General features: G+C 43.0%; 1 protein-coding gene across 4 annotated transcripts in view; it reads right to left on the reverse strand.

Annotated features, from left to right (window-relative positions):
• ccdc18 (coiled-coil domain containing 18) overlaps nt 1-24826 on the reverse strand; it is a 183272-nt gene that overhangs the window by 50573 nt on the left and 107873 nt on the right. For all 4 annotated transcript variants that reach the window (XM_085983310.1, XM_085983311.1, XM_085983312.1 and 1 more), the window contains 3 exons: nt 23178-23320; nt 16972-17135; nt 14005-14218 (listed from right to left, as the gene is read on the reverse strand). In XM_085983310.1, the coding sequence (XP_085839436.1) occupies nt 14005-14218; nt 16972-17135; nt 23178-23320 (521 nt within the window). The remainder of the gene's footprint in view (nt 1-14004; nt 14219-16971; nt 17136-23177; nt 23321-24826) is intronic.

Consider the following 24826-nt stretch of genomic DNA (forward strand, 5'->3'; position numbering starts at 1 on the left):
TTCAGAGAAGGTTCACTCGGTTGATTCCGGAGATGAGGGGGTTGACGTATGAGGAAAGGTTGAGTAGGTTGGGCCTCTACTCATTGGAGTTCAGAAGAATGAGAGGCGATCTTATCGAAACATATAAGATTGTGAGGGGGCTTGATCGGGTGGATGCGGTGAGGATGTTTCCACTGATGGGTGAGATTAGAACTAGGGGGCATAATCTAAGAATAAGGGGCTGCCCTTTCAAAACTGAGATGAGGAGAAACTTCTTCACTCAGAGGGTAGTGAATCTATGGAATTTGCTACCCCAGAGAGCTGCGGAAGCTGCAACATTAAATAAATTTAAAATGGAGATAGACAGTTTCCTAGCAGATAAGGGAATTAGGGGTTACGGGGAGAGGGCAGGGAAGTAGACGTGAGTCTAGATTCGGATCAGCCATGATCCTATTGAAGGGCGGAGCAGGCCCGAGGGACCGTATGGCCTACTCCTGCTCCTATTTCTTATGTTCTTATGTTCATCCCTCTCTCTCTATGGACAGAATCACTCCACCATTCTACTATGCACCCCTCACACTCGCTGTCACTGTGATGCAATGACAACAACTTACAACGCACAGGGAGGGCCCTTGGTATTGGCACCTCACTCCATCTTTGTCTCCCTCTAAGCATCTATGCTATGGATTCTCTACACTCACTCTATCATTCTCACTGAAACTCCACTTGTGTCCCTCATTACAGGAAAAGAGAGCCCACAATAAGAGGGAGAGGGCTAGGACAGGAGGAGGTCCACCTTCCATTGCCCATATGACCAACGCTGAGGAGGCTGCACTCAAAATAATCGGAGGTGATGAGGATCTGGAAGTGGGGGATGGTCAGACGGGTGCAACAGAGCAAGCTGGTGACAGAATAGATTTGCATCTCTCTCATTTACATTGCATGAGTGACTGATATGGCATCTGATGTTCATACAGATCGACTTATGATCATCTGCACAATTCAATGTGCTTGCTACGTTAATATCACAGGTCTAATTCATGGAAGAGGCCCACCTTCCATGGCGCATTTAACTAACGCCGAGGAGGCTGCTATCGAGATCGTCGGAGGTGCAGAGGAGCTGGAAGTGGGGGGGACAGAGAGACGGGCACAGTACAGCAAGTTGGTGACAGAACAGATTTGCAACCCTCTCATTTAGATTTCATGAGTGACTGATATGGCATCTGATGTTCATAGAGATTGAGTTCTGATCATCTGCACAATAGGATGTGTCTGCTACCTTAATATCACATGTCTAACTCATGCCTTTACTCCCCCACAGGACCATCGAGAGCCCCCCTCCCCACTGTCCAGGAGGAAGAGCCGGACGACTCCTCAGAGGAACCTGCAGCCTCTGAGGGAGCAGCGTCAGCAGAAATGAGCGCACCCAGCACCAGCGCAGATACGCACACCTCGGTGGGTCTTTTGCGAGATAGAGTAGTGTTGTCACCTGGTGTATCACAGCTCATGAGTGAGCATCAGCAGATAGTGGCGACAGGGACAGCAGTGGAGAGTCCCCATTGGTGCTGGACGCTCCTAGCTCTAGGAGCTTCAGGAACAACTGGCTTTGCAGCCACAGTAACTGCGAGTGTGCAGAGAATGGAAGGAGTCCATGTCAAACATGAGCAATGCCGTGGTGCATGTAATGGCAAATGTAGGTGCTGCCATGAAAAGGATAGCAATCTCCATGGAGGACATAAATCACCAGACGCAGCAGAACAGGTAACACTTCTAAATAGATGGTCATCTATGGAGGATAGATGGGCATCTATTGAGGAGAGAAACCAGAAGTTCATGGATGTCCTTGTTACGAGGAATGTCAGCACAGAAATGGGTCCTCATGGCCCCACTGATGTGCAGCAAGGTGTTCTCCAGCTACTTGCTAGCAGTGAAGTGTGGGTGACCCATGAGGGGGATGTTGGTGGTCGACAACAAGGAAGTGTGGGCTGGTCTCCAAGCACTCACACTCCCATGCCACTGGTCAGAGCCCCAGATTCCTCACCCAACTGAGATGGCTCTCTCTGCCCCTGCACAGCCGTAGGAGGAGCAGACTTTTGCGGAGCCCTCCCAGACTCCCAAACCTAGAGGACACCCGACAAAGGCGTCTAAGCAGGCACAGCAGAGAAGTGAACAAGCTGTCTCTACATCTGCTGAAGCCACAGGGGAAGCACCACGTTGAAGCACGCGTAAGAGAAAGTTAACACACAAATAGTCACAAGGGTAGTCACTTGGGTGTTATGATATAATACAAAGTTACGATTGTCATTGCTGTTTCAATTGTATTAAAGAAATGCAATGTCAAAGAATCAAAGAGTTGGCCTATGTGTGCTCAGAAATGGAAGTGGCACAGTGAGGGGTGAGGGCGCCTTTCATCTGCAGTGATGGTGGAGAGAGTGATAGGAATGCATAGTTTATTGTACAGATGCTGTATGTGTGTAATGAAGATCGTGCAAACACTCATATCCATATGCCAGCCACATGTGTTTGCTGCGTAAAGTTACGCAAATCTGGCATGGATTAGTGTACCCCTTGCCTGGTGGCACTGGGACAGCCGCCTGTGCAAGGTCTTCCTCATCTGCAGCCTCATTTGGCTCTTCCGCCTCCTCCGAGGAGGAAGAGGCTGTGCCAGTTGTTCCTCAGGCAGTGGGAAGTCACGCTGCTGTGCGATGTTGTGCAGTGCACAGCAGACCACGTTTCTGGACACCCTGGCTGGTGCGTACTGTAGGGCTCCACCAGATCTGTCCAGGCATCTGAATCCCATTTTGAGCAAGCCTATGGTTTGCTCTATGATGCTTCTGGTGGAAATGTGGCTCACACTGTATCGCTCCTCAGTCTCGTTTTATGGCCTACTCATCAGTGTCATTAGCCACGTCTTCAGGGGTTAGCCCTTGTCTCCAAAGAGCCATCCAGAAAGTTGGGTTCGTGGATTGAACAGCTGAGGCACAGTGGACTGCCGCAGGATAAACGAATCATGGCAACTGCCAGGGAACTTGGCGCAAACATGCAGAACGTTCTTCCTGTGATTACATACCAGCTGGACGTTAAGGGAGTGGAAGCCCTTGTGGTTCACAAATACAGCTGGGTTGTGATGTGGTGCCCTAATGGCCACATGTGTACAGTCATTGATGCCCGGCACCCTTTGCAAAGCCAATCGCACGCGCGGTAACACTTGCTTCATCCATTAAGAAGTGGATGTAATTGTGCGACTTAGCAAACTGGGCATCGGTAACCTGCATGATGCAACTGTGTACAGTCGACTGGGAGATGCCGCTGATGTCTGCTGCTGATCCCTGGAAGGACCCTGAAGCAAAGAAGTTGAGTGCGGTGGTGACTTTGGCAGCCACTGGTAAGGAGTGTCCACACGCTCCTCTGGGCTGCAGGTGTTGATGCAGCATTCTGCAGATGTCAGCGACTACCTCTCGCGAAAGTCTCAGCCTCCTTTGGCACTGCTTCTCACTCATGTTGAGGACGCTCATCCTCAGCCTGTAAACCCTGTGTTGTGGGTATCTCCTGCGGCGCGGTGCAGCCCTGCGCTGACGCCCTCTGCCCTGTGCAGCATCAGGTGGCTGAGGAGAAGGTTGGTGCTCCTGTTGTTGGTGCTGCTGATGTGCCTGGTTCTGCTGCTGCTCTTCCTCCAATTCTGAGGACCAGGATGAGAGGGTATAAATGGTTCCTATTCTGCTGGTATATATGTCAGTTGAGGAAGAGAAGCGCTCAGTCAATGTGGGGAGAGGGTATTCCAAGGAGGTCACAGTGCATATAAATCTCAGAATAAACACTTACAACCTCAATACACCTGGAAAATGTGTTCCAAATCCTCAAAATAGAAAGTTCTGGCATCTGAAAGTGAACTCATGTTGCAGGTCAGCTTTTATGCTGCAGGTGCAGCTGTCAGGTATTCAGCGAGTTGCTGTACCCGACACAATCAGCTGGCGTGTTTGTCGAACGACGTAGAACACGCTGAAAATGTGGCAAAATGGAAAAAGCCTGTCAAAATAGGATTATCCAGATAGTGAACATGTTAACTGCCTTACGTGCCTCTCCCGCCGCTTGGTGTCGGGTCTGATCGGAACTCGCAGACCCGACACTTTGTAAAGTTGCGTGGAGGCGGGATGGAGGCAGGATGGCAACCCGCCGTCAATCATTTTGATTTTAACTCCGGACCCGCCTCCAAACTCGCCCTCTGAGCGCCGGCAAAATTGCGGCCAAAGAGTCTGCAAAGGGATATAGATAGGTTAAAGTGAGTGGGCAAAAATTTGGCAGATGGAGTATAATGTGGGAAAATGTGAGGTTATCCACTTTGGTAGGAAGAATAGAAAAGCAAAATATTATTTAAACGGAGAGAGACTACAGAATGCTGCGGTACAGAGGGATCTGGGTGTCCTCATACATGAAACACAAAAAGTTAGCATGCAGGTACAGCAAGTAATTAGGAAGGCAAATGGAATGTTGGCCTTTATTGCAAGGGGGGTGGAGTATAAAAGTAGGGCAGTCTTGCTAAAACTGTACAGGGCGTTGGTGAGACCACTGCGTATAGTTTTGGCCTCCTTATTTAAGGAGGGGTACACTTGCATTGGAGACAGTTCAGAGAAGGTTCACTAGGTTGATTCCTGGGATAAAGGGGTTGTCTTATGAGGAAAGGTTGAGCAGGCTGGGCCTATACTCATTGGAGTTTAGAAGAATGAGAGGTGATCTTATTGAAACATAAGAATCCGAGCGGACTTGACAGGGTAAATGCTGAGAGGATGTTTCCCCTCGTGGGGAATCTAGAACTAAGGGGCATAGTTTCAGAATAAGGGGTTGCCCTTTTAAGACGGCAATGAGGAGGAATTTCTTTTCTCAGAGGGTCGTGAATCTTTGGAATTCTCTACCCCAGAGAGCTGAGGAGGCTGGGTCATTGAATATATTCATGGCGGAGATAGACAGATTTTTGAACTACAGGGGACTCCAGGGTTATTGGGAACAGGCATAAAAGTGGAGTTGAGGCCAAGATCAGATCAGCCATGATCTTATTGAATGGCGGAGCAGGCTCGAGGGGCCAAATGGCTTACTCCTGCTCCTATTTCTTATGTTCTTATGACATTTGCCACTGTTTGATTCACTTATAAATAGCAGAGTCCTACATAAAACAAGTTGGAGCAATTTCAATCCAATTCTTCATGAATTGAGTCAATAAAGTAGGTCCGGCCATCATTTGACACAACCAGCAATCTCACTCAGAGACCATAAGAAGCACTTTAGTGTGATAAATGTAAAAAAACACACTGGTGTAATAGAGGGTGTTCTTCGGAGGCTGGGATTAAGGTACTTGGTTAAGGAGCTTCGCTACACCAGATTTTGGGTGGGTGGGGGTGGAGCGCTGAAATTCAACTTTGACAGTCGCGCAAAATGGGTGATATCAAAGCGGCAGCTCGTTTTACACCACCACATCAATGGAAAAGATAATCAAGCGGGGTGTAAAACAGGCTGCTGATTTGCTATCGTCCATTTTCTGCTACCAAAGTCAAATTTCAACCCATGGGTGTTAAAAATGGAAATTCATTCTTTCTTTCTGCATTGATATCACTCATTTGGACAAGTACAAAAAATTGTGTCCAATCTTAAAAGGTGGAATTCAGTTTTACGATTATTCCAAGTGTAAGATAAGTTTAAATTATATAATTTTGAAATTTCATATCCCTACTCGCGTAACTTTCATTATTAATGAAAATAGAACAGCATTTAGAAACGAATACCACTTCTTTAATTTAAAAAAAATTATGTCCCAAAAGGATCCAGATACCCTCAATTAGGATATTCAATTGTGTATATATGTCGACTGAGAGCATAAAGCTATTGAGCAGCACAAGAGTCCTCCTATTATTTTCTTCTTCCCCTCCCACCATAGGATTGAAAAACTCACCCTCTAGGGAGAATCTAAGTGACAAGATAACTATTCTTTGTTTAAAAAAAGGCTTGAAGAGATTCTCTATCGTGTTTATTAAACTGCATGTGATTCAGAATTTACTAAACAACAAACATTAATACAGGTAGACTATCCTTTATCCGAAAACCTCGGGACCAGCCGTGTTTCGGTTTTTGGAAAATTTCGGATTTCAGAAGGTATTTTATAAGACTGGGAAATTTGTCGGGCGGGGGGGGGGGGGGTCGGGGGGCGGCGTCGGCAGGGGGGTCGGGGTCGTGCGCACGACTTACGCTGAACGAAAAAACTTTCGGTTTTCAGAGGATTTCGGTTTTCGGAAGTGCGGATAAAGGATACACTATCCCTTATCCGAAAGGATGGGGGTCGGGGGTCGGGGGGGGGGAAAAAGAATATCGGACAGGCCGCTGCAGCTATTGGACGGGCCACTGTATTGTTGGGTTCACACTCCCGGTATACCTCCTTCACACTGCCCGGCTCGGCCTGCAATCTCCTACCCAGGAGGGAACTCAGTGACCCTCTGCCCTGCTCATGTCGTGCGCACGACTTACGCTGAACGAAAAAACCTTTGGTTTTTAGAGGGTTTCGGTTTTCGGAAGTTCGGATAAAGGATAGTCTACCTGTATAAACAATACAAAACCAAAGTGCGGCATTTATTTTGGTGGGCTATATTACTTTGAGTATCACTTATTACTTATAATACCACAGCACCATGGAAGGCCCAGCTGCACAGGGGGTGGGGAAGAGGAGAGGGAGAGCAATAGTGATAGGGGATTCAATAGTTAGGGGAGCAGACAGGCGTGACTCCAGGATGGTATGTTGCCTCCCTGGTTCCAGGGTCAAGGAGGTCACTGAACAGCTGAAGGGCATTCTGAGGGGGGAGGGTGAACAGCCAGAGGTCATGGTCCATATCGGTACCGACGACATAGGTAGAAAGAGGGATGAGGTCCTGCCGGCAGAGTTTAGGGAGCTAGGAAAGAGGTTAAAAAGCAGGACCTCAAAAGGTAGTAATCTCCGGATTACTACCACTGCCACGTGCTAATGAGTACAGAAATAGGAAGATAGAGCAGATGAATGCGTGGCTGGGGAGATGGTGTAGGGGGGAGGGCTTTAGATTCCTGAGGAATTGGAACAGTTTCTGGGGGAGGTGGGACCTCTACAAGCCAGACGGGTTGCACCTCAACAGGAACGGGACCAATATCCTCGCAGGGGGTTTTGTTAGTGCTGTTGGGGAGGGTTTAAACTAGCTTGGCAGGGGGATGGGAACCTGACAGTAGAATCAGAAGGGAGAAGGGTTAAGCTGGAAATAGAAGATAGGGGTTCAGGTGAAGGGGTATTTAGGAAGGCAAAGAGAAAGGAGAAGGCAACAGTGCAGGGCAACAACAGGGGTAACGATAACCAGAATGTATCAGTAGAGGGGCAGAGTGTACAAGCATAAGAGTGCACCAGAAAATAGAGTCAGAGTAATGAAAAATGATAAGATAAAATTAAAGGCTCTTTATCTGAATGCACACAGCATTCGTAACAAGATAGAGGAGTTGACGACACAAACAGAAATAAATGGGTATGATCTGATAGCCATTACAGAGACGTGGTTGCAAGGTGACCAAGGCTGGGAACTGAATATTCAGAGGTATTTGACATTTCGGAAGGATAGGCAGAAAGGAAAAGGGGGCGGGGTAGCTCTGTTAAAAAAGGATGAGATCACTGCAGTGGTGAGGAATGATATTGGCTCAGAAGCTCAAGATGTAGAATCAGTTTGGGTGGAGATAAGAAATAGTAAGGGTAAGAAGTCACTGGTGGGCATAGTCTATAGGCCCCCTGACAGTAGTTACACTGTAGGACAGAGTATAAATTAAGAAATAATGGGGGCTTGTAAGAATCATGCAATAATCATGGGCGATTTTAATCATCATATAGATTGGACAAATCAAATTGGCAAGGGTAGCCTTGAGGACGAGTTCATAAAATGTATTCAGGATGGTTTCTTAGAACAATACGTTGATGAACCAACCAGGGAGCAGGCTATTTTAGATCTGGTAATGTGTAATGAAACAGGATTAATTAATGATCTCACAGTGAAGGATCCCCTAGGAAACAGTGATCATAGCATGGTAGAATTTCAAATTCAGTTTGAGGGTGAGAAACTTGGGTTTGAAACTAGTGTCCTAAATTTAAATAAAGGCAATTACAAAGGTATGAGGACAGAGTTGGCTAAAGTGGACTGGAAAAATAGATTAAAGGATAAGACGGTAGATCAGCAGTGGCAGACATTTAAGGAGATATTTCATAAATCTCAGCAATGGTATATTCCAGTGCCAAAGGCTCTACAAGAAGGATGCACCATCTGTGGCTAATTAAGGAAGTTAAGGATAGTATCAAATTGAAAGAAAAGGCATACAATGTTGCAAAGATTAGTGGTAGGCCAGAGGATTGGGAAACTTTTAGAAACCAGCAAAGGATGACTAAAAAAATCTATAAAGAGTAAACTAGCAAATAATATAAAAACAGACAGTAAGAGCTTCTACAGGTATATAAAAAGGAAGAGAGTAGCTAAAGTAAACGTTGTCCCCCTAGAGGATGAGACTGGGGAATTAATAATGGGAAATAGAGAAATGGCAGAGACTCTAAATAATTATTTTGGATCGGTCTTCACGGTAGAAGACACTAAAAACATCCCAATAATAATAGATAATCAAGGGGCTATAGGGAGGGAGGATCTTAAAACAATCTCTATCACTAGAGAAAAAGTATTTGGCAAACTAATGGGGCTAAAGGCCGACAAGTCCCCTGGACCTGATGGCCTGCATCCTAGGGTCTCAAAAGAAGTGGCTGCAGAGATAGTGGATACCAAAATTCCCTGGATTCTGGAGAGGTCCCAGCGGATTGGAAAACCGCAAATGTAACGCCACTATTCAAGAAAGGAAGGCGGCAGAAAGCAGGAAACTATAGGGCAGTTAGCCTAACATCTGTCATTGGGAAAATGCTGGAATCCATTATTAAGGAGGTAATAGCAGGACATTTAGAAAATCATAAGACAATCAAGCAGAGCCAACATGGTTTTATGAAAGAGAAATCGTGTTTGACAAATTTGCTAGAGTTCTTTGAGGATGTAACAAACAGGGTGGATAAAGGGGAACCAGTAGATGTCGTGTATTTGGATTTCCAGAAGGCATTCGATAAGGTGCCACATAAAAGGTTAGTGCACAAGAGAAGAGCGCATGGGGCTGGGGGCAATATATTGGCATGAATAGGGGATTGGCTAACTAACAGAAAACAGAGAGTTGGGATAAATGGGTCATTTTCCGGTTGGCAATCAGTAACTAGTGGGGTGCCACAGGGATCAGTGCTGGGGCCTCAACTATTTACAATCTATATTAATGACTTGGACGAAGGGACCGAGTGCACTGTAGCCAAATTTGCTGATGATACAAAGATAGGTGGGTTAGCGAGTTGTGAGGAGGACACGAAGTGTCTGCAACGGGATATAGATAGGTTAAATGAGTGGGCAAAAATTTGGCAGATGGAGTATAAAGTGGGAAAATGTGAGGTTATCCACTTTGGAAGGAAGAATGAAAAAGCAAATTATTATTTAAATGGAGTGGGACTACAAAATGCTGCGGTACAAAGGGATCTGGGAGTCCTAGTACATGAAACACAAAAAGTTAGCATGCAGGTACAGCAAGTAATTAGGAAGGCTATTTCTTAAGGCTAAAGGGATCAAGGGATATGGGGAGAAAGCAGGGACAGGGTACTGAACTTGGATGATTAGCCATGATCTCATTAAAAGGCAGAACAGGCTCGAGGGGCCGAATGGCCTACTCCTGCTCCTATCTTCTATGTTTGTAATGGAATGTTGGCCTTTATTGCAAGGGGTATGGAGTATAAAAGTAGGGAAGTTTTGATGCAACTTTACAGGGTGCTGGTGAGACTGCACCTGGAGTACTGCATACAGTTTTGGTCTCCATATTTAAGGAAGGATATACTTGCACTGGAGGCAGTGCAGAGAAGGTTCACTAGGTTGATTCCTGGGATGAAGGGGTTGACGTATGACGAAAGGTTGAGCAGGTTGGGCCTATACTCACTGGAGTTTAGAAGAATGAGAGGTGATCTTATTGAAACATCTAAGATTCTGAGCGGGATTGACAGGGTGGATGCTGAGAGGATGTTTCCCCTAGTGGCGGTATCGAGAACTAGGGAGCATAGTTTCAGAATAAGGGGTCTCCCATTTAAGACGGAGATGAGGAGGAATTTCTTCTCAGAGGGTCGTGAATCTTTGGAATTCTCTACCCCAGAGAGCTGTGGAGGCGGAGTCATTGAATATATTCAAGGCGGAGATTGACAGACATTTGAACTACAGGGGAGTCAAGGGGTACGGGGAGAGAGCGGGAAAGTGGTGTTGAGGCCAAGATTGGATCAGCCATGATCTTATTGAATGGCGGAGCAGGCTCGAGGGGCCGACTGGCCTATTTCTGCTCCTGTTTCTTTATGTTCTTATAAATAATATAATTTGCTTTTGTGTAAAATAATACAATAGTAGTGGTAAGAGGAGCAAAAATGCACTGTGGTACTTTGCAATAGAGTGTGCAAATATGTACTGAATATTACATTTATTGAATGTAATACTTACTTAATATTAAATATGAAATGTAAATATGTATGAGTGAAATCCATTTGTAAAGAAATATTATTGGGGGATCTATGACCTTAACATTTAAATCAAGTTTTAGATGATCATCATGCAGGATGTTGGTCTAGTCCCCTTACTGCTTGGTATTTAAATAAGGTACAAAAGGGACCATTGTGAGCATCAAAAATTGTTCAGTGCATGCTAGTTTGTGAAAATAATTCAGCAGAAGACAGTAAGGAACGGTAGTCAAAAGATTGTTCACGTTTTAGTATTTCAAATACTGTACAGTGACATTAAATCAATTTAATTAAACATTCATTATTGAAGTTTTTTACATGTCACAAGTAAAAAGCCAAAGTGTGTATTTTGCAGTACCAGTGAATGTGGATTGATTAGTTAGTAACTTTTTCTGAACTCAGTTCATAGAATTTGAGCAACGCAGAGTAGTTAGGTCAAGAGCTTGATTTCCAGCAAATACTATACACAGCCGCTGTAAGGATAGATCAGCAATAATTGTTTGTGGCAATCTTAAATGTCTCAGTTATTGGCCCAGAATTTGCGGTCCTAATGACAGCGAACTGGCAATGTTCGTCGTTGCAACTGACCGCAATTTCAGGATTTAGCACACGCGCCAATCCTGAAGTTGTGGTCTGTCATTCACTGCTCTCCACAGGCTGCACTGTTCCCCCACACCCACCCCCCACCATAGAGCTGGCAATCAGTGAAATCTCCCAAATCATGGAAACTGAAGAAAACATCGGTTCCTCCACAGTAATTACACTGTTTCGGTGTAACTGGGGTTTTAACAGCGAATTAACTGCTAAACAAAGGCTATGGGCCTGAAAAACTCATTTTAAATTTTGTGCAGTGTCAAATTCATCCTTTTTAATAAAAAATTAAATTTTTAAGAAACTTTCATCTTTATTTCAGGTTTGCCTTTTCCCCCTGTGAGAACCTCAATCTTTGTTTTGCTCTCTCTAACATTTTTAAAAAGTTTGTATTTTAAGCGCTTACCCTCTTCCTTGTTTGCTGTCTGAGAATTCTGCATTTTGATTGGCTGCTTAGACACAGCAGCTCGCACTATGGGATTCCCACTGTACTACGTTGATTTGGAATACACGTTGGAAAACCCAAACTTCTTGACAAAGGGATCGTGAGATCTTTGTGGGAAACTTACTTCGGGGCCAGCGGCAAAAGTCTTTGTTTCGCCACTGACCGCAAATTCCGGGCCAATATTTTCTCCTGCGTGTTTCCACAAACCTCCCCCACCCCCACCCAGACACACAATTAATTGTATTTTGATGTATTCAGCATGGAAAATGATTTTCAAAGCTTTACTTAAATAATATTTGCAACTTTCTTTTGTTTTGCATGTAGAAATCAAAACACGAGATAGATTTGCAGAATTTCTGCTGTTCATTTACCAAGCTGAATATTAAATATTTTAAAACATTGACCAAAAATGTAATTACTGCAAAGTAAAACTACTAATGTAACTTCAGTAGTTCATAATAAAATGGCTTCTATCTAAAAGTAGCTTTAGCAAGTACAGGAAACTTTGGTTTATCTGGAGGTTGTATATCCGGAATACTCGATCTAACAGCAAAAATCAGGAACCGTTTTCTATAAGTTTTTTTTAGTTCTCGTTCTTTTTTTTCCCCCAGTCAGGCACTGCAAGGTCTGTAGCTATAGCAACAGCTTCAGCTAGAGACGCTTGCAGCTGCAGCCGACTCTTTAGAAGCTGTTGCTAAGCAACAGTGTTTGTTGTCAGATACGGAGATGAAAACCTCCGTATGCTTCAACATTAACTTTGTATGTCCGGCAGTTTTGATAGATCGGCAACATGCCGGTCCCGTCGGTGCCGGATATCACAAAGTTTCCTGTACTAGGTCTTCTTTGGTCATGTTGACAAGAGTTATTTAACAGATTAACTATAGTTCCAACGGTATTGATGCTTTTGAAGAGCTATATTAGACCAATTTTCTTATGCCATTACAACAAAATTGCTGCCTTGATTTCACAGCAGAAAAATTACTTGCTGCTCCTCAAAAAACTTTTTACAGTACCTTCCTCATAGCCATACAACAATAGGCCCAAATTCTTGTATGTAATTGAGCAATCTCCCACAGCAGTGAATGGAAAAATCTCATACTAAAAATAATTGTGCAAATTCTCATACTAAAGGATATAAATAGTGTAAGTACTGAAATAATGAAAAAATAAATTCTTAATGTGAGTCTAATATTAAAGCTACATTAGAAACGGAACAAAAACCATTCCTACATGGATTAAGTTAATTCCAGTCTCAGTGCATTCCTGCTGCCACCTTCCACAGCAACAGGTATACTATTTTAGATTTTTCCTATCCGCAGAGAGTTGCTCTGTTGATGTCAGCACAGCAGCTCCATGTAAAGGAGGAAGAGGGACCAGAAATAGTGGACCCCAAAAGGTACTGAAATTAGTTACCAGGTAGGAATTTTTTAAATTATTTAGTTAGGGAAAGCATCCCATCCTTCCCAACTCTCACTTTCCATATCAAAAATATATATTTCATATATTATATGTAGATATATTTCTGTATCTGTAGAAATATACACACAGTTCTCTAATGAACAAGCTGCTGAAGGACAACTGATTGATACCTGTGGAACTGTATGCCAGAAAATGGTGCATTCTGCTAAAAGATCAAATCAGGGAGATAACTGCTGCTGTGGGTTTAATTGGACAATCACACTGATGAAATGTACAAACAGAGTTGGAAATCAGGCTGATGGCAATTTTTATACAAATAAATAATTCTGTCATTTGATCAGGGCATTACAATCAAATGCAGTTAAGGGAATGGATGTTTTGTAATAATTTAAGCTATTTCTTTACAAACACACATTTTCAATGTAGCCCGCACTAGGAAAGAGAGCAACAAGCCAGTCTCTATTTTAGATTCTGTTCTGCGAATATTTAACATTTTTTGATACGGAGTTATTTTACTAAAAATGTGAAACTTAACAAAAGGGGAGTTTTAAACGCTGCAAGGCTTCCGTTTCACAACTGAGTACTGACTGAACCTCTCAAAATTATTACACAAGGTCTGATTCATTTGGACAAAACCTTTGCAGATAAATGTGTGACAAACTTCATCCTTCATAGTCTCAAATGATTGTTGTTTAGAATTTTGATTTTTTTTTCAAATGGTGCCATACATAATAAAGCAGGTCTTAATCATAAATTAAACTCTGTAAATGACAAAATAAGTAGTTGATACCATGTAAACATGCAATACATTCGCTCAATATGAGTTATAGAAGTGCTGAAATATGATCAGAAATCAAAGGAAGAAACTGATGGAAAAATTTAATGAATTGGTCCAAATCTATTTTTCTATAGCATCATTATCAATGCAGTTCACTTCTTCACTCCTGTAGATGAAGTAACTCACCCAAGTTCATTTGTGAGCTCTTCAATGGTGTCACTTTTTTCCTCAATGCTGTTCTGAGCCTTTTGAAGCACATCTCGTAGCTCCTTAAGCTGGTTTAAAGTGTCTTGTAATTCACTGCGCATATTCTTCAACTGTGTGTCCATCTCCTGAGTTTTCTGCACTGAATTCCTGCGGTCTGTCTCAGTCCGGTGCAGATCTCCCTCCAGATCAAGCACTACGGGGCACATTACAAATTAAATGCATTTATATAAAAGCAAAAAATAAAATATTCACTAAGTTATGTTTAGTCATTCAACTGTTCACATTTGCTATATAATGTCATTGCATTTCAATTATATGTCAAGTGCTTGGAAATATTTAAGAGATATGCTGAGATACTTTATACGTAAATGGAAATCTTAATTTACTTTCATGAGTCCCAGTTAGTAACATCACTATATGAAAAGAAAGTTCAGATGGTGCAACGCAATGCTGGAAACTAATTAACATTATGTATGGCATTCAGTAGGAAGCTTTTCTTATCCAATATTTTCTGAAATGGCTATAAAAGTTGATCAAGGTTACACAGTTGTTTTTGTTGATTAATTTGTGTACCCACTGATGAACTTGCGTATACTTGGATGGTATAACCTGTATATTTCATAAGAAAGAGGTACCAGCCTGGTGAAGCTACAACACAGGACTACGTGCATGCTGAACAGCAGAAAAGCATGCTATAGACAGAGCTAAGCGATCCCACAACCAACGGATCAGATCAAAGCTCTGTAGTCCTGCCACATCCAGTCATGAATGGTGGTGGGCAATTAAACAACTAACGGGAGGAGGAGGCTCCATGAACATCCCCACCCTCAATGATGGCAGAGCCCAGCACGTGAGTGCAAAAGACGAGGCTGAAGCGTTTGCAATCATCTTCAGCCAGAAGTGCCGAGTGGATGATCCATTTCGACCTGCTCCTGAGGTCCCCACCATCACAGAAACCAGTCTTCAGCCAATTCGATTCACTTCACGTGATATTAAAAAATGGTTGAGCGCTCTGGATACAGCAAAGGCTATGGACCCCGACAACATCCCAGCTGTCGTGCTGAAGATTTGTGCTCCAGAACTAGCTGCGCCTCTAGCCAAGTTATTCTAGTACAGCTAAAATACTGGCATCTACCTGACAAAGTGGAAAATTGCCCAGGTATGTCCTGTCCATAAAATGCAGGACAAATCCAATCCGGCCAATTACTACCCCATCAGCCTACTCTCAATTATCAGCAAAGTGACAGAAGGTGTCGTCGACATTCCTATTAAGCAGCACTTACTCATCAATGCTCAATTTAGGTTCCACCAGGACCATGTGGCTCCCGACCTCATTACAGCCTTGGTCCAAACATGGACAAGAGCTGAATTCTAGAGGTGAGGTGAGAATGTCTGCCCTTGACATCAAGGCAGCATTTGACCAAGTGTGGCATCAAGAAGCCCTAATAAAATTGAAGTCAATGGGAATCGGGGAAAACTCCACTGGCTGGAGTCTCACCTTGCACAAAGGAATATAAACAGAAAATGCTGGAGATACTCAGCAGGTCAGGCAGCATCTGTGAAGAGAGAAACAGAGTTAACGTTTCAGGTCGATGACCTTTCGTCAGAACTCTTCAGGGTTCTGACGAAAGGTCATCGACCTGAAACGTTAACTCTGTTTCTCTCTTCACAGATGCTGCCTGACCTGTTGAGTATCTCCAGCAATTTCTGTTTATATTTCAGATTTCCAACATCTGCAGTATTTTCTCCTTGCACAAAGGAAGATGGTTGTGGTTGTTGGAGGTCAAATCATCACAGCCCCAGCACATCGCTGCAGGAGTTCCTCAGGGCAGTGTCCTAGGCCCAACCATCTTCAGCTGCTTCATCAATGACCTTCCCTCCATCAAAAGGTCAGAAGTGGGGATGTTTGCTGATGATTCCACAGTGTTCAGTTCCATTTGCAACTCCTCAGATAATGAAGTAGCTTGTGCTCACATGCAGAAAGATCTGGACAACATTCAGGCTTGGGCTGATAAGTGGCAAGTAACATTCCCGTCACACAAGTGCCAGGAAATGACCAGCTCCAACAAGAGAGAGTCTAGCCATTTCCCCTTGACATTCAATGGCATTACCATCAACATCCTAGGGGTCAACATTAACCAGAAACTTAAATGGACCAGCCACATAAATACTGTGGCTACAAGAGCAGGTCAGAGGCTGGGTATTCTGCAGCAAGTGTCTCACCTCCTGACTCCCCAAATCTTTTCCACCATCTACAAGGCACAAGTCAGGAGTGTGATGGAATACTCTCCACTTGCCTGGACGAGTGCAACTCTAGTAGCACTCAAGAAGTTCAACACCATCCACGACAAAGCAGCCCGCTTGATTGGCACACCATCCACCACCTTAAACATTCACTCCCTCCACCACCGGTGTACCGTGGCTGCAGTGTGTACCATCTACAAGATGCACCGCAGCAACTCGCCAAGGCTTCTTCGACAGCACCAACCCATAACCTCTACCACCTAGAAGGACACGGGCAGCAGGTACACGGGAACACCACCACCTCCAAGTTCCCCTCCAAGTCACACACCAGCCTGATTTGGAAATATATCGCCATTCCTTCATCGTCACTGGGTCAAAATCCTGGAACTCCCTCCCTAACAGCACTGTGGGAGTACCTTCACCTCACCGGTTGCAGCAGTTCAAGGCGGCGGCTCACCACCACCTTCTCAAGGGCAATTAGGGATGGGCAATAAATGCTGGCCTTGCCAGCGATGCCCACATCCCATAAATAAATGAATACAAAAAAGCCTCAAGATTTTTTTAATTCTGTACTACATGGAGAAAAACCATCAGGCACCTAAAAAATATGTAATTTGATCAGAAAAATTTCTACATTTAAGGAGGACAAATCAAGGCATAGACACACACAGACACACCCACTGCAAAAATGATTTTCACTACCTTGGTCAGACTTCCTGTTCAATTCTACCTGCGTATTACGCAGAGTCATTTCCAACTGATTAAGCTGAATATCCTTGTTTGCGCTATCACGTCTTAGTTGAAGAAGTTCTTTTTCCAGTGCAGCAGTTTCACCTTTGTATTTATCCATCTCAGTCTTTATTTCTCTGATAAACGCAGTAAAAACTGATGAGTAGTTGGAACAGGTCACAAAAAATGTAAACAGACTGCTGCAGATACTGACACATGAAAGATATTACAGCTCTTAATGGCAAATCATATGCAGTATCCAGGTATAAAGTTCTGGAAGTTTTCAATAGATACCCAAATGCACAAGAGTAAAGATGCTTAAGAAAGTCTTAGGCTAAAACAGCCATGAGACTAACCTAACCCTAAAGCTTTACTTTTTGAAAGAAATTAAAACTTGGAGCCTCATTCTCCAAATGAAAAATTAAGCTATTTTACTGAATACTAACTTAATAAAAGAGCTTACATTTATATAGCGCCTTTCACGACTTCAAGATGTTCCAATAACTTTATAGCCAATTAAGTACTTTTGAAGGGTAGTCACTGTTATAATGTGGGGAAACATGACAGCCAATATGCGCACACCAAGGTCCCACAAACAGCAATGAGATTATGACCAGATAATCTGGGTTTTTTTTTTAATGATGTTGGTTAAGGAATAAATGGTGGCCAGGACACCAGGGAGAGCTCCCTTGCTCATCTTCTAATAGTAGCTTGGGATCTTTCTCATCAGAGCAAGGGGGATGTGGAGGAATCTTAGCGTGACGGTCCTGGTAAGGTTATGACTTTTTTTTTCCAGCACTGCAGCCAGGTCCTGGGAATGATGCTGCTGTCGCCTGCTCAGGCACTTCTCTCCATGCATGCTAACTTAGTTGGCATAGCACACGTCTGCCATCTGAGGGTAACAGGACCTCCTTCTTGGCCCTGACTTGCTCAATAAGCACCTCCAAGGTGGTATCCGAACATTGGGGTGCCCAGGTCACCAATATGCGCATACTGCTCCAGAAATACAGTTCCCAGAGACCAGTGATGAAAACTTCACCGCCTCTTTAAGAGGTGCAGGCTGGCTTTAAGAAACGGCAGGCCCATCAGATTTTCCGGCCTCCCATGTTCTTCACACACTTTCCTAGTTGCACAACTTACTGTCAACCTCCAAGCTAAAAAAAAATCATGAAATAGAAACAAAGTGCTCTGCAGGTCAATGTCCTTATGTAGGTCAAGCAGCATTTGTCCCATTTGCTGCCTGACCTGCTGAGTGTTTCCAGCATTTTACGTTTTTATTTCAGATTTCCAGCATCCATAGCATTTTGCTTTTATAAAAAATTATGAGGCAGTTATAGGAAAAGATCCGTGGTAAAAATCATGATTATCCTCAAAGTAAAAAAAGTCACCCAGTCCAAATGGGATGCATCCTAGGTTGCTGAGGGAAGCAAGGATGGAAATTTCAAAGGCTCTGGTCACAATCTTTCAATCTTCCTTAGAAATGGGGGTGCTACTAGAGGACTGGAGGATTGCAAATGTTACACCCCTGTTTAAAAAAGGGGAGAGGGATAAACCCGGCAACTACAAGCCAGTTAGCCTAACGTGGGAAACTTTGAGACAATAATCCGGGACAAAATTAATTGGCATTTGGAAAAGTATGGGCTTTAAATGACAGCCAGCATGGAGTTGTTAAAGGCAAATCATGTTTAACTAACTTGATTGAGTTCTTTAATGAAGTGACGGAGAGGGTTGATGTTGTGTATGTGGACTTTCAAAAGGTGTTTGACAAAGTACCTCGTAAAGCCCATGGGATTAAAAGGGACACTGGCAGTGTGGATACGAAATTGACTAGGGGACAGAAAGCAGAGAGTAGCGGTGAATAGTTGTTTTTCAGACTGGAGAGGTGTATACAGTGGTGTCCACCAGGGGTCTGCTCTTTTTGATGCATATTGATGCCCTGGACTTGGGTATACAGGGCATAATTATTCACAATTCACAGCTATTCACAATATATATTAATGATCTGGACGAGAGAACTAGATGTAATATCTCCAAGTTTGCAGACGACACAAAGCTGGGTGGGCGTGTGTGCTGTGAGGAGGATGCCGAGAAACTCCAGTATGATTTGGACAGGTTGGGTGATTGGGCAGATGTATGGCAGATGCAGTGTGTGGATAAATGCGAGGTTATCCACTTTGGTGGCAAAAACAGGAAGGCAGATTATCTGAACGGCAATAGATTGGGAGAAGGGGAAGTGCAACGAGACCTGGGTGTCCTTGTGCACCAGTCGCTGAAGGTAGGCATGCAGGTGCAGCAGGCGGTTAAGAAGGCAAATGGTATGTTGGCCTTCGTAGTGAGAGGGTTTAAGTACAGGAACAAGGATGTCTTGCTGCAGTTGTACAGGGCCTTGGTGAGACTGCACCTTGAGTATTGTGTGCAGTTTTGGTCGCCTTATCTGAGGAAGGATGTTCTTGCCATGGAGGGAGTGCAGCGAAGATTCACCAGACTGATACCTGGGATGGCAGGAATGACGTACGAGGAGAGATTGGGTCGATTGGGCTTATACTCGCTGGAGTTTAGAAGAATGAGAGGGGATCTCATTGAAACTTATAAAATTCTAACAGAACTAGACAGACTAGATGCAGGAAGGATGTTCCCGATGGCGGGGGAGTCCAGAACCAGGGGTCACAGTCTAAAGATAAGGGGTAAGCCATTTAGGACAGAGATGAGGAGGAATTTCTTCACCCAGAGAGTGGTGAACCTGTGGAATTCTCTACTACAGAAGGTAGTTGAGGCCAATTCATTAAATATATTCAAGAAGGAGTTAGATATATTTCTTAAGGCTAAAGGGATCAAGGGGTATGGGGAGAAAGCAGGGACAGGGTACTGAGTTTGGATGATCAGCCATGATCTCATTGAATGGCGGGGCAGGCTCGAGGGGCCGAATGGCCTACTCCTGCTCCTATCTTTTATGTTTCTATAATTTCAAAGTCTGCAGATGACACGAAACTCGGAAATGTAGTAAACAACGAAGAGGATAGCACACTTCAAGAGGACATGGACAGACTGGTGAAATGGGCAAACACATGGCAGATGAGATTTAACGCAAAGAAGTGTGAAGTGATACATTTTGGTTGGAAGAATGAAAAGAGGCAATATAAACTAAATGATGCAATTTTAAAAGGGGTGCAGGAACAGCGAGTCATGGGGGTGTATGTAAAGAAATCTTTGAAGGTGGCAGGACAAGTTGAGAAGGCTGTTAAAAAACATATAGGATCCTTGGCTTTATTAATAGAGGCATATAAGAGAGACAGAGTACAAAAGCAAGGAAGATATGCTAAACCTTTAGAAAACACTGGTTAGGCCTCACCTGGAGTATTGTGTTCAATTCTGGGCACAACACGTTAGGAAGGATGTCAAGGCCTTAGAGAGGGTGCAGATGAGATTTATTAGAATAAGTACCAAGGATCAGGGGACTTCAGTTATGTGGAGAGGAAGAGGACAGGATATGCTCTCGCTGCAGTCAGGGAGTGGTGGAGACAGAGATGCACTTACTCACAGCTTGTGGAAAATAGCAGGGCATAAGGGAGAATTTCTACCCAAAGTTCACAAAAATATGCCCTGAATTCAGAAATTTGAATGATGACCAAAAACTCCCATACCTACTAGGAGAACAGAGAAATTGTGTAACCCTAGCGGCACACTATGTTACAGCTTGCCATAAACAGAGGGACAACCATTAAATCTAAGAAAAGAGTATATACAAATTATATGAATGTTATATTTATACACTCAGGGATATATCTGTTTATACACTGTATGGATAGATCTGCGTTTATGTGTTCAACCATAAATGTTTTTCGATGCTTTGGCAACATAAGATGTACCTTGTCATGCCAATAAAGCAATTTGAATTTGAATTTGACTGGAGAAGCTGAGTAGAGAAGGTTAAGAGGAGAATTGGTAGAGGTGTTCAAAATCATGAAAATGGAAGATAATGGCTTTAATGCCCGAGTTTGAAATTCTATCCCTGCTGCCCGTTGGTGACAACATCAAGAAGGTTCATGAACGGTTTTGATAAGAGTAAATAAGGAGAAATTTTTCCAGTGACAGAAGGGTCGATAACCAGAGGACAGAAATTTAAAGTAATTGCCAGTAATTGCCAAAAGAACCCGAATGGACAGGAGGAAAACATTTTTTATGCACCGAGTTATGATGATCTGGAATGCACGGCCTGAAAGGATGGTGGAAGCAGCTTCAATAATAACTTTCAAAAGGGAATTGGATAAATACTTGAAGGGAAAAAATTGACAGGGCTATGGGGAAAGAACAGGGGTGTGGGACTAATTGGATAGCTGTGCCAAAGAGCCGGTATAGGCACGATGGGCCGAATGGCCTCCTTCTGTGCTGCATCATTCTATGATTCTATCTTAGAATCCCTTTTGGATTTTATTTTCATATCACTGACTTGTGACTGAACAAATCAGATTAAAGCATATCGAAGAGCTATTACTGCACTATAGAGCAAGCAGACCAAACAACAGGGCATTTGACCAAAAAACATCATAGTCACAGTCTTTACATCAGAAATAATATATACCTTTAAGGCATTAAAATGCAGCAAGTTCCATAATCTTATTCGATGTAAACACTCCAGTTAGCTCTTCCAGATGAATTTTAACTCAGTTAACATTTGAGATGGTGATGGTTGGGCTGATGCAGAAACACAACCTTGTCTATCTATATAGGCATATGCATTATTTATAAATTTTAAAGTTGCACTTCTGCCAGAATGGCAAAATTTACAACAGTTTATTGCAAAGTGAAAATGAATCACTTCCTCATCAGTTGTAGCATAAATCAAATGCAGATTGAAGCATGCAAGAAAAAAAATGTATGTTTTGTCAACATTATGATATGCGATGGACTCGAGACTATTAATATAAGATGTATGTAATAAAGATTAATTTAATGTGAAATAACAACAGAAAATGCTGGAAAAACTCAGCAGGTCAGGCAACATCCGTGGAGAGAAATTTGAGTTGACGTTTCGGGTTTGACCCTTCTTCAAATTAATTTAATGTGTATGGATCTCCCCTGGGTGGGCGGGGCTCAAGGCAATGGTGCAAAACTTAACAAAAGAAACCTGCATAACAAGATAACCCCCACAGAGACAGCATCGAAACTCACCATCGAAACTCAAAGCCATTAAAAGACGTTAACAAAACAATTAACTTAATCAAGAAATGGCACCAGCCGCTGCAGACAGACACATGAGTAAGGAAAGCCAATCAAGAACTGCAATGAAACTAAGACCCAATCCTGGGGTTTTAGCAATTTATACTAGAGACAATGGACTTTAAAAGATATAAAAGGAGGAACCCAAAGGCTCTCTCGCTCTTGATGACCACATGGAAAAGCAGGAAGCCCCCCTCTACAGACCAAGAAGCAAGGAAGAAGGCCGCATGCATTGCTTGACTCAGAGGGAAGTATAAGTCTGTTTAAATCTGGAACCCATTACCTTACCTGTTGTAATCAAGTAGAGTCCATAGGATACCAGTAGACTGATTGTTTTGTCCAATAGACTATGTGCATGTGTGTGTGTTTAATAAACTTATTCCAAATTATTTCAAAAGAATTGGTCTTGCTGTCAATTTAATGCCAGTTGAAATAAAAAGCTTGGAAGCACCATCTACTGCACTGCATCCTCAGAAAAGAACCCGTATATTGCGCTAGTGAAGGTTTTCCCATTTCCCACCGCAGCCATCCTAACACATGGTAATCCCAATTTAGGGCTAGATTTTCCTGAATAAGTGCCAAATCTAGCCCCAAGTGTCTGTGTTGTGGGCTCATGTCCACAAGGAATACAACTGAAGCTGCTCAAAACACTTTTCCTACACGACTCTTACATCTGATGGATAAAGTTTTCAGTCTACGCTGGATACAAACCCAGAGCCCTTTGATAAAAGGACCTACTATCTCTTGCAGTTTTTCCAAAATGGTGCTGAAAACCTACCAAAATCAGGGTCCTATTTAACAATCCTGAAACATAACTGAAATTGATACATAAAAAAAATAGGTAAGCATTTATTTAAAAACTTAACCATGCCCTTTTCAACACTAGAAAAAAAATAAAAAGGGCTAAACAATATGAACACTTGTTTTCAACAGATGTTAATCCCCTCCACCACAAAACTTACTTCATAGAGCTGATAAGTTCAGCCACCTGCTGGTGTTTGGCATCCTGGTCCTGATAAGCCTTAAACAGTTTGTCTTCTGCTTTTGAGAGCTCATCTGCAAATGACATCTTCTGTTTAAATGATTCTTGCTCCAGTTTAGAAACCTATTTTATAAATATAAACAGGCTTGATAATTATATTATCCCTGTATTAAAGGATGAAACATCAGTGGAGCTATTACCAAGATTTTCACATATTACTCCTTTTGCAAAGTAATCAACCAAATAACTGCATAGCAGGCCCATAAGCACGGAGCTAATGAATAGGGCTACCCATATTTCCTTTTATCTTATAATGGGAGATTTTGTCATGTCTAAATCAAGACAATATGCAGTTTGTACTGATTAATCAGTATCAATACTTAAATATTTAATTTTAATGCACCCATATGTAGGATAATAGGATGGATTTTTTTTTTTTAATTTAAATTGTCGTTTCATTACAATATGTTAACATTCATTAAATTCAGTGTTCAGTGCACATGCTATAATAAAAGCTATAATAAACATGGAACGTCGTGATATTGAGGTAGAAAAGGAACTACATATGAAATTGCAACATGAAAAAAAGGCGGTTTGGTCCACGAGCAGTAATCCTAATTCCTATTACGATAGCAAAATACTGCGGATGCTGGAAATCCAAAATAACAACAGAAAATGCTGGAAAAACTCAGCAGGCCAGGCAACATCCGTGGAGAGAGAAATAGAGTCAACATTTCAGGTCGAAACCCTTCGTCAGGACTGAAAAAACACAGGAAATGAAACAGATTAAAAGGCCAGTTTAGGGGCTGGGAAATGGGGATGAAAGAACAAAAGAGAAGTGAAGAGACATTAAGAGGTATTCAAAACGAGACGAGATGGTGATAGGACTAGTAAAGAGACAAAAGACGGCTCCTCTATCACCCCCAGCACCCCTTCCCCTTCGACCGGCACCTTCCCGTGCAAGTGCAGGAAATGCAACACCTGCCCTCATACCTCCCCCCTTCCCACTGTCCAGGGCACCAAACACCCCTTCCAGGTGAAACAGCGATTTACTTGTACTTCTTGCAATCTAGTATACTGTATTCGCTGCTCACGATGCGGTCTCCTCTACATTGGGGAGACCAAACGCAGATTGGGTGACCGCTTTGCGGAACACCTCCGTTCAGTCCGTAAGGGTGACCCCGAGCTTCCGGTCGCCTGTCATTTTAATTCACCGCCCCATTCCCACTCAGACCTCACTGCACTCGGGCTCTTGCATTGTTCCACGGAAACCCAGCGTAAGCTCGAGGAACAGCACCTCATCTTCTGATTAGGCACTTTACAGCCTTCTGGACTCAGTATCGAGTTCAACAATTTCAGATCATAACCTCGGCCCCCATTACATTTTTACATATTTTTTATCCACACCTTTGTTTTCTGACCTTCCCTCTTTTTTTCTCTCCCACATGGCAGCTGTCTCCCATTCTGCCAGCGCATTTCACACCTAATCTAGAGCTGTCTTTTGTCTCTTTACTAGTCCTATCACCATCTCGTCTGGTTTTGAATACCTCTTAATGTCTCTTCACTTCTCTTTTGTTCTTTCATCCCCATTTCCCAGCCCCCAAACTGGCCTTTTAATCTGTTTCATTT

The sequence above is a fragment of the Somniosus microcephalus genome, chromosome 3, assembly GCF_052327205.1.
Source record: "Somniosus microcephalus isolate GS21.2 chromosome 3, FLI_Smic_1.0, whole genome shotgun sequence".
Lineage (NCBI taxonomy): Eukaryota > Metazoa > Chordata > Chondrichthyes > Squaliformes > Somniosidae > Somniosus > Somniosus microcephalus.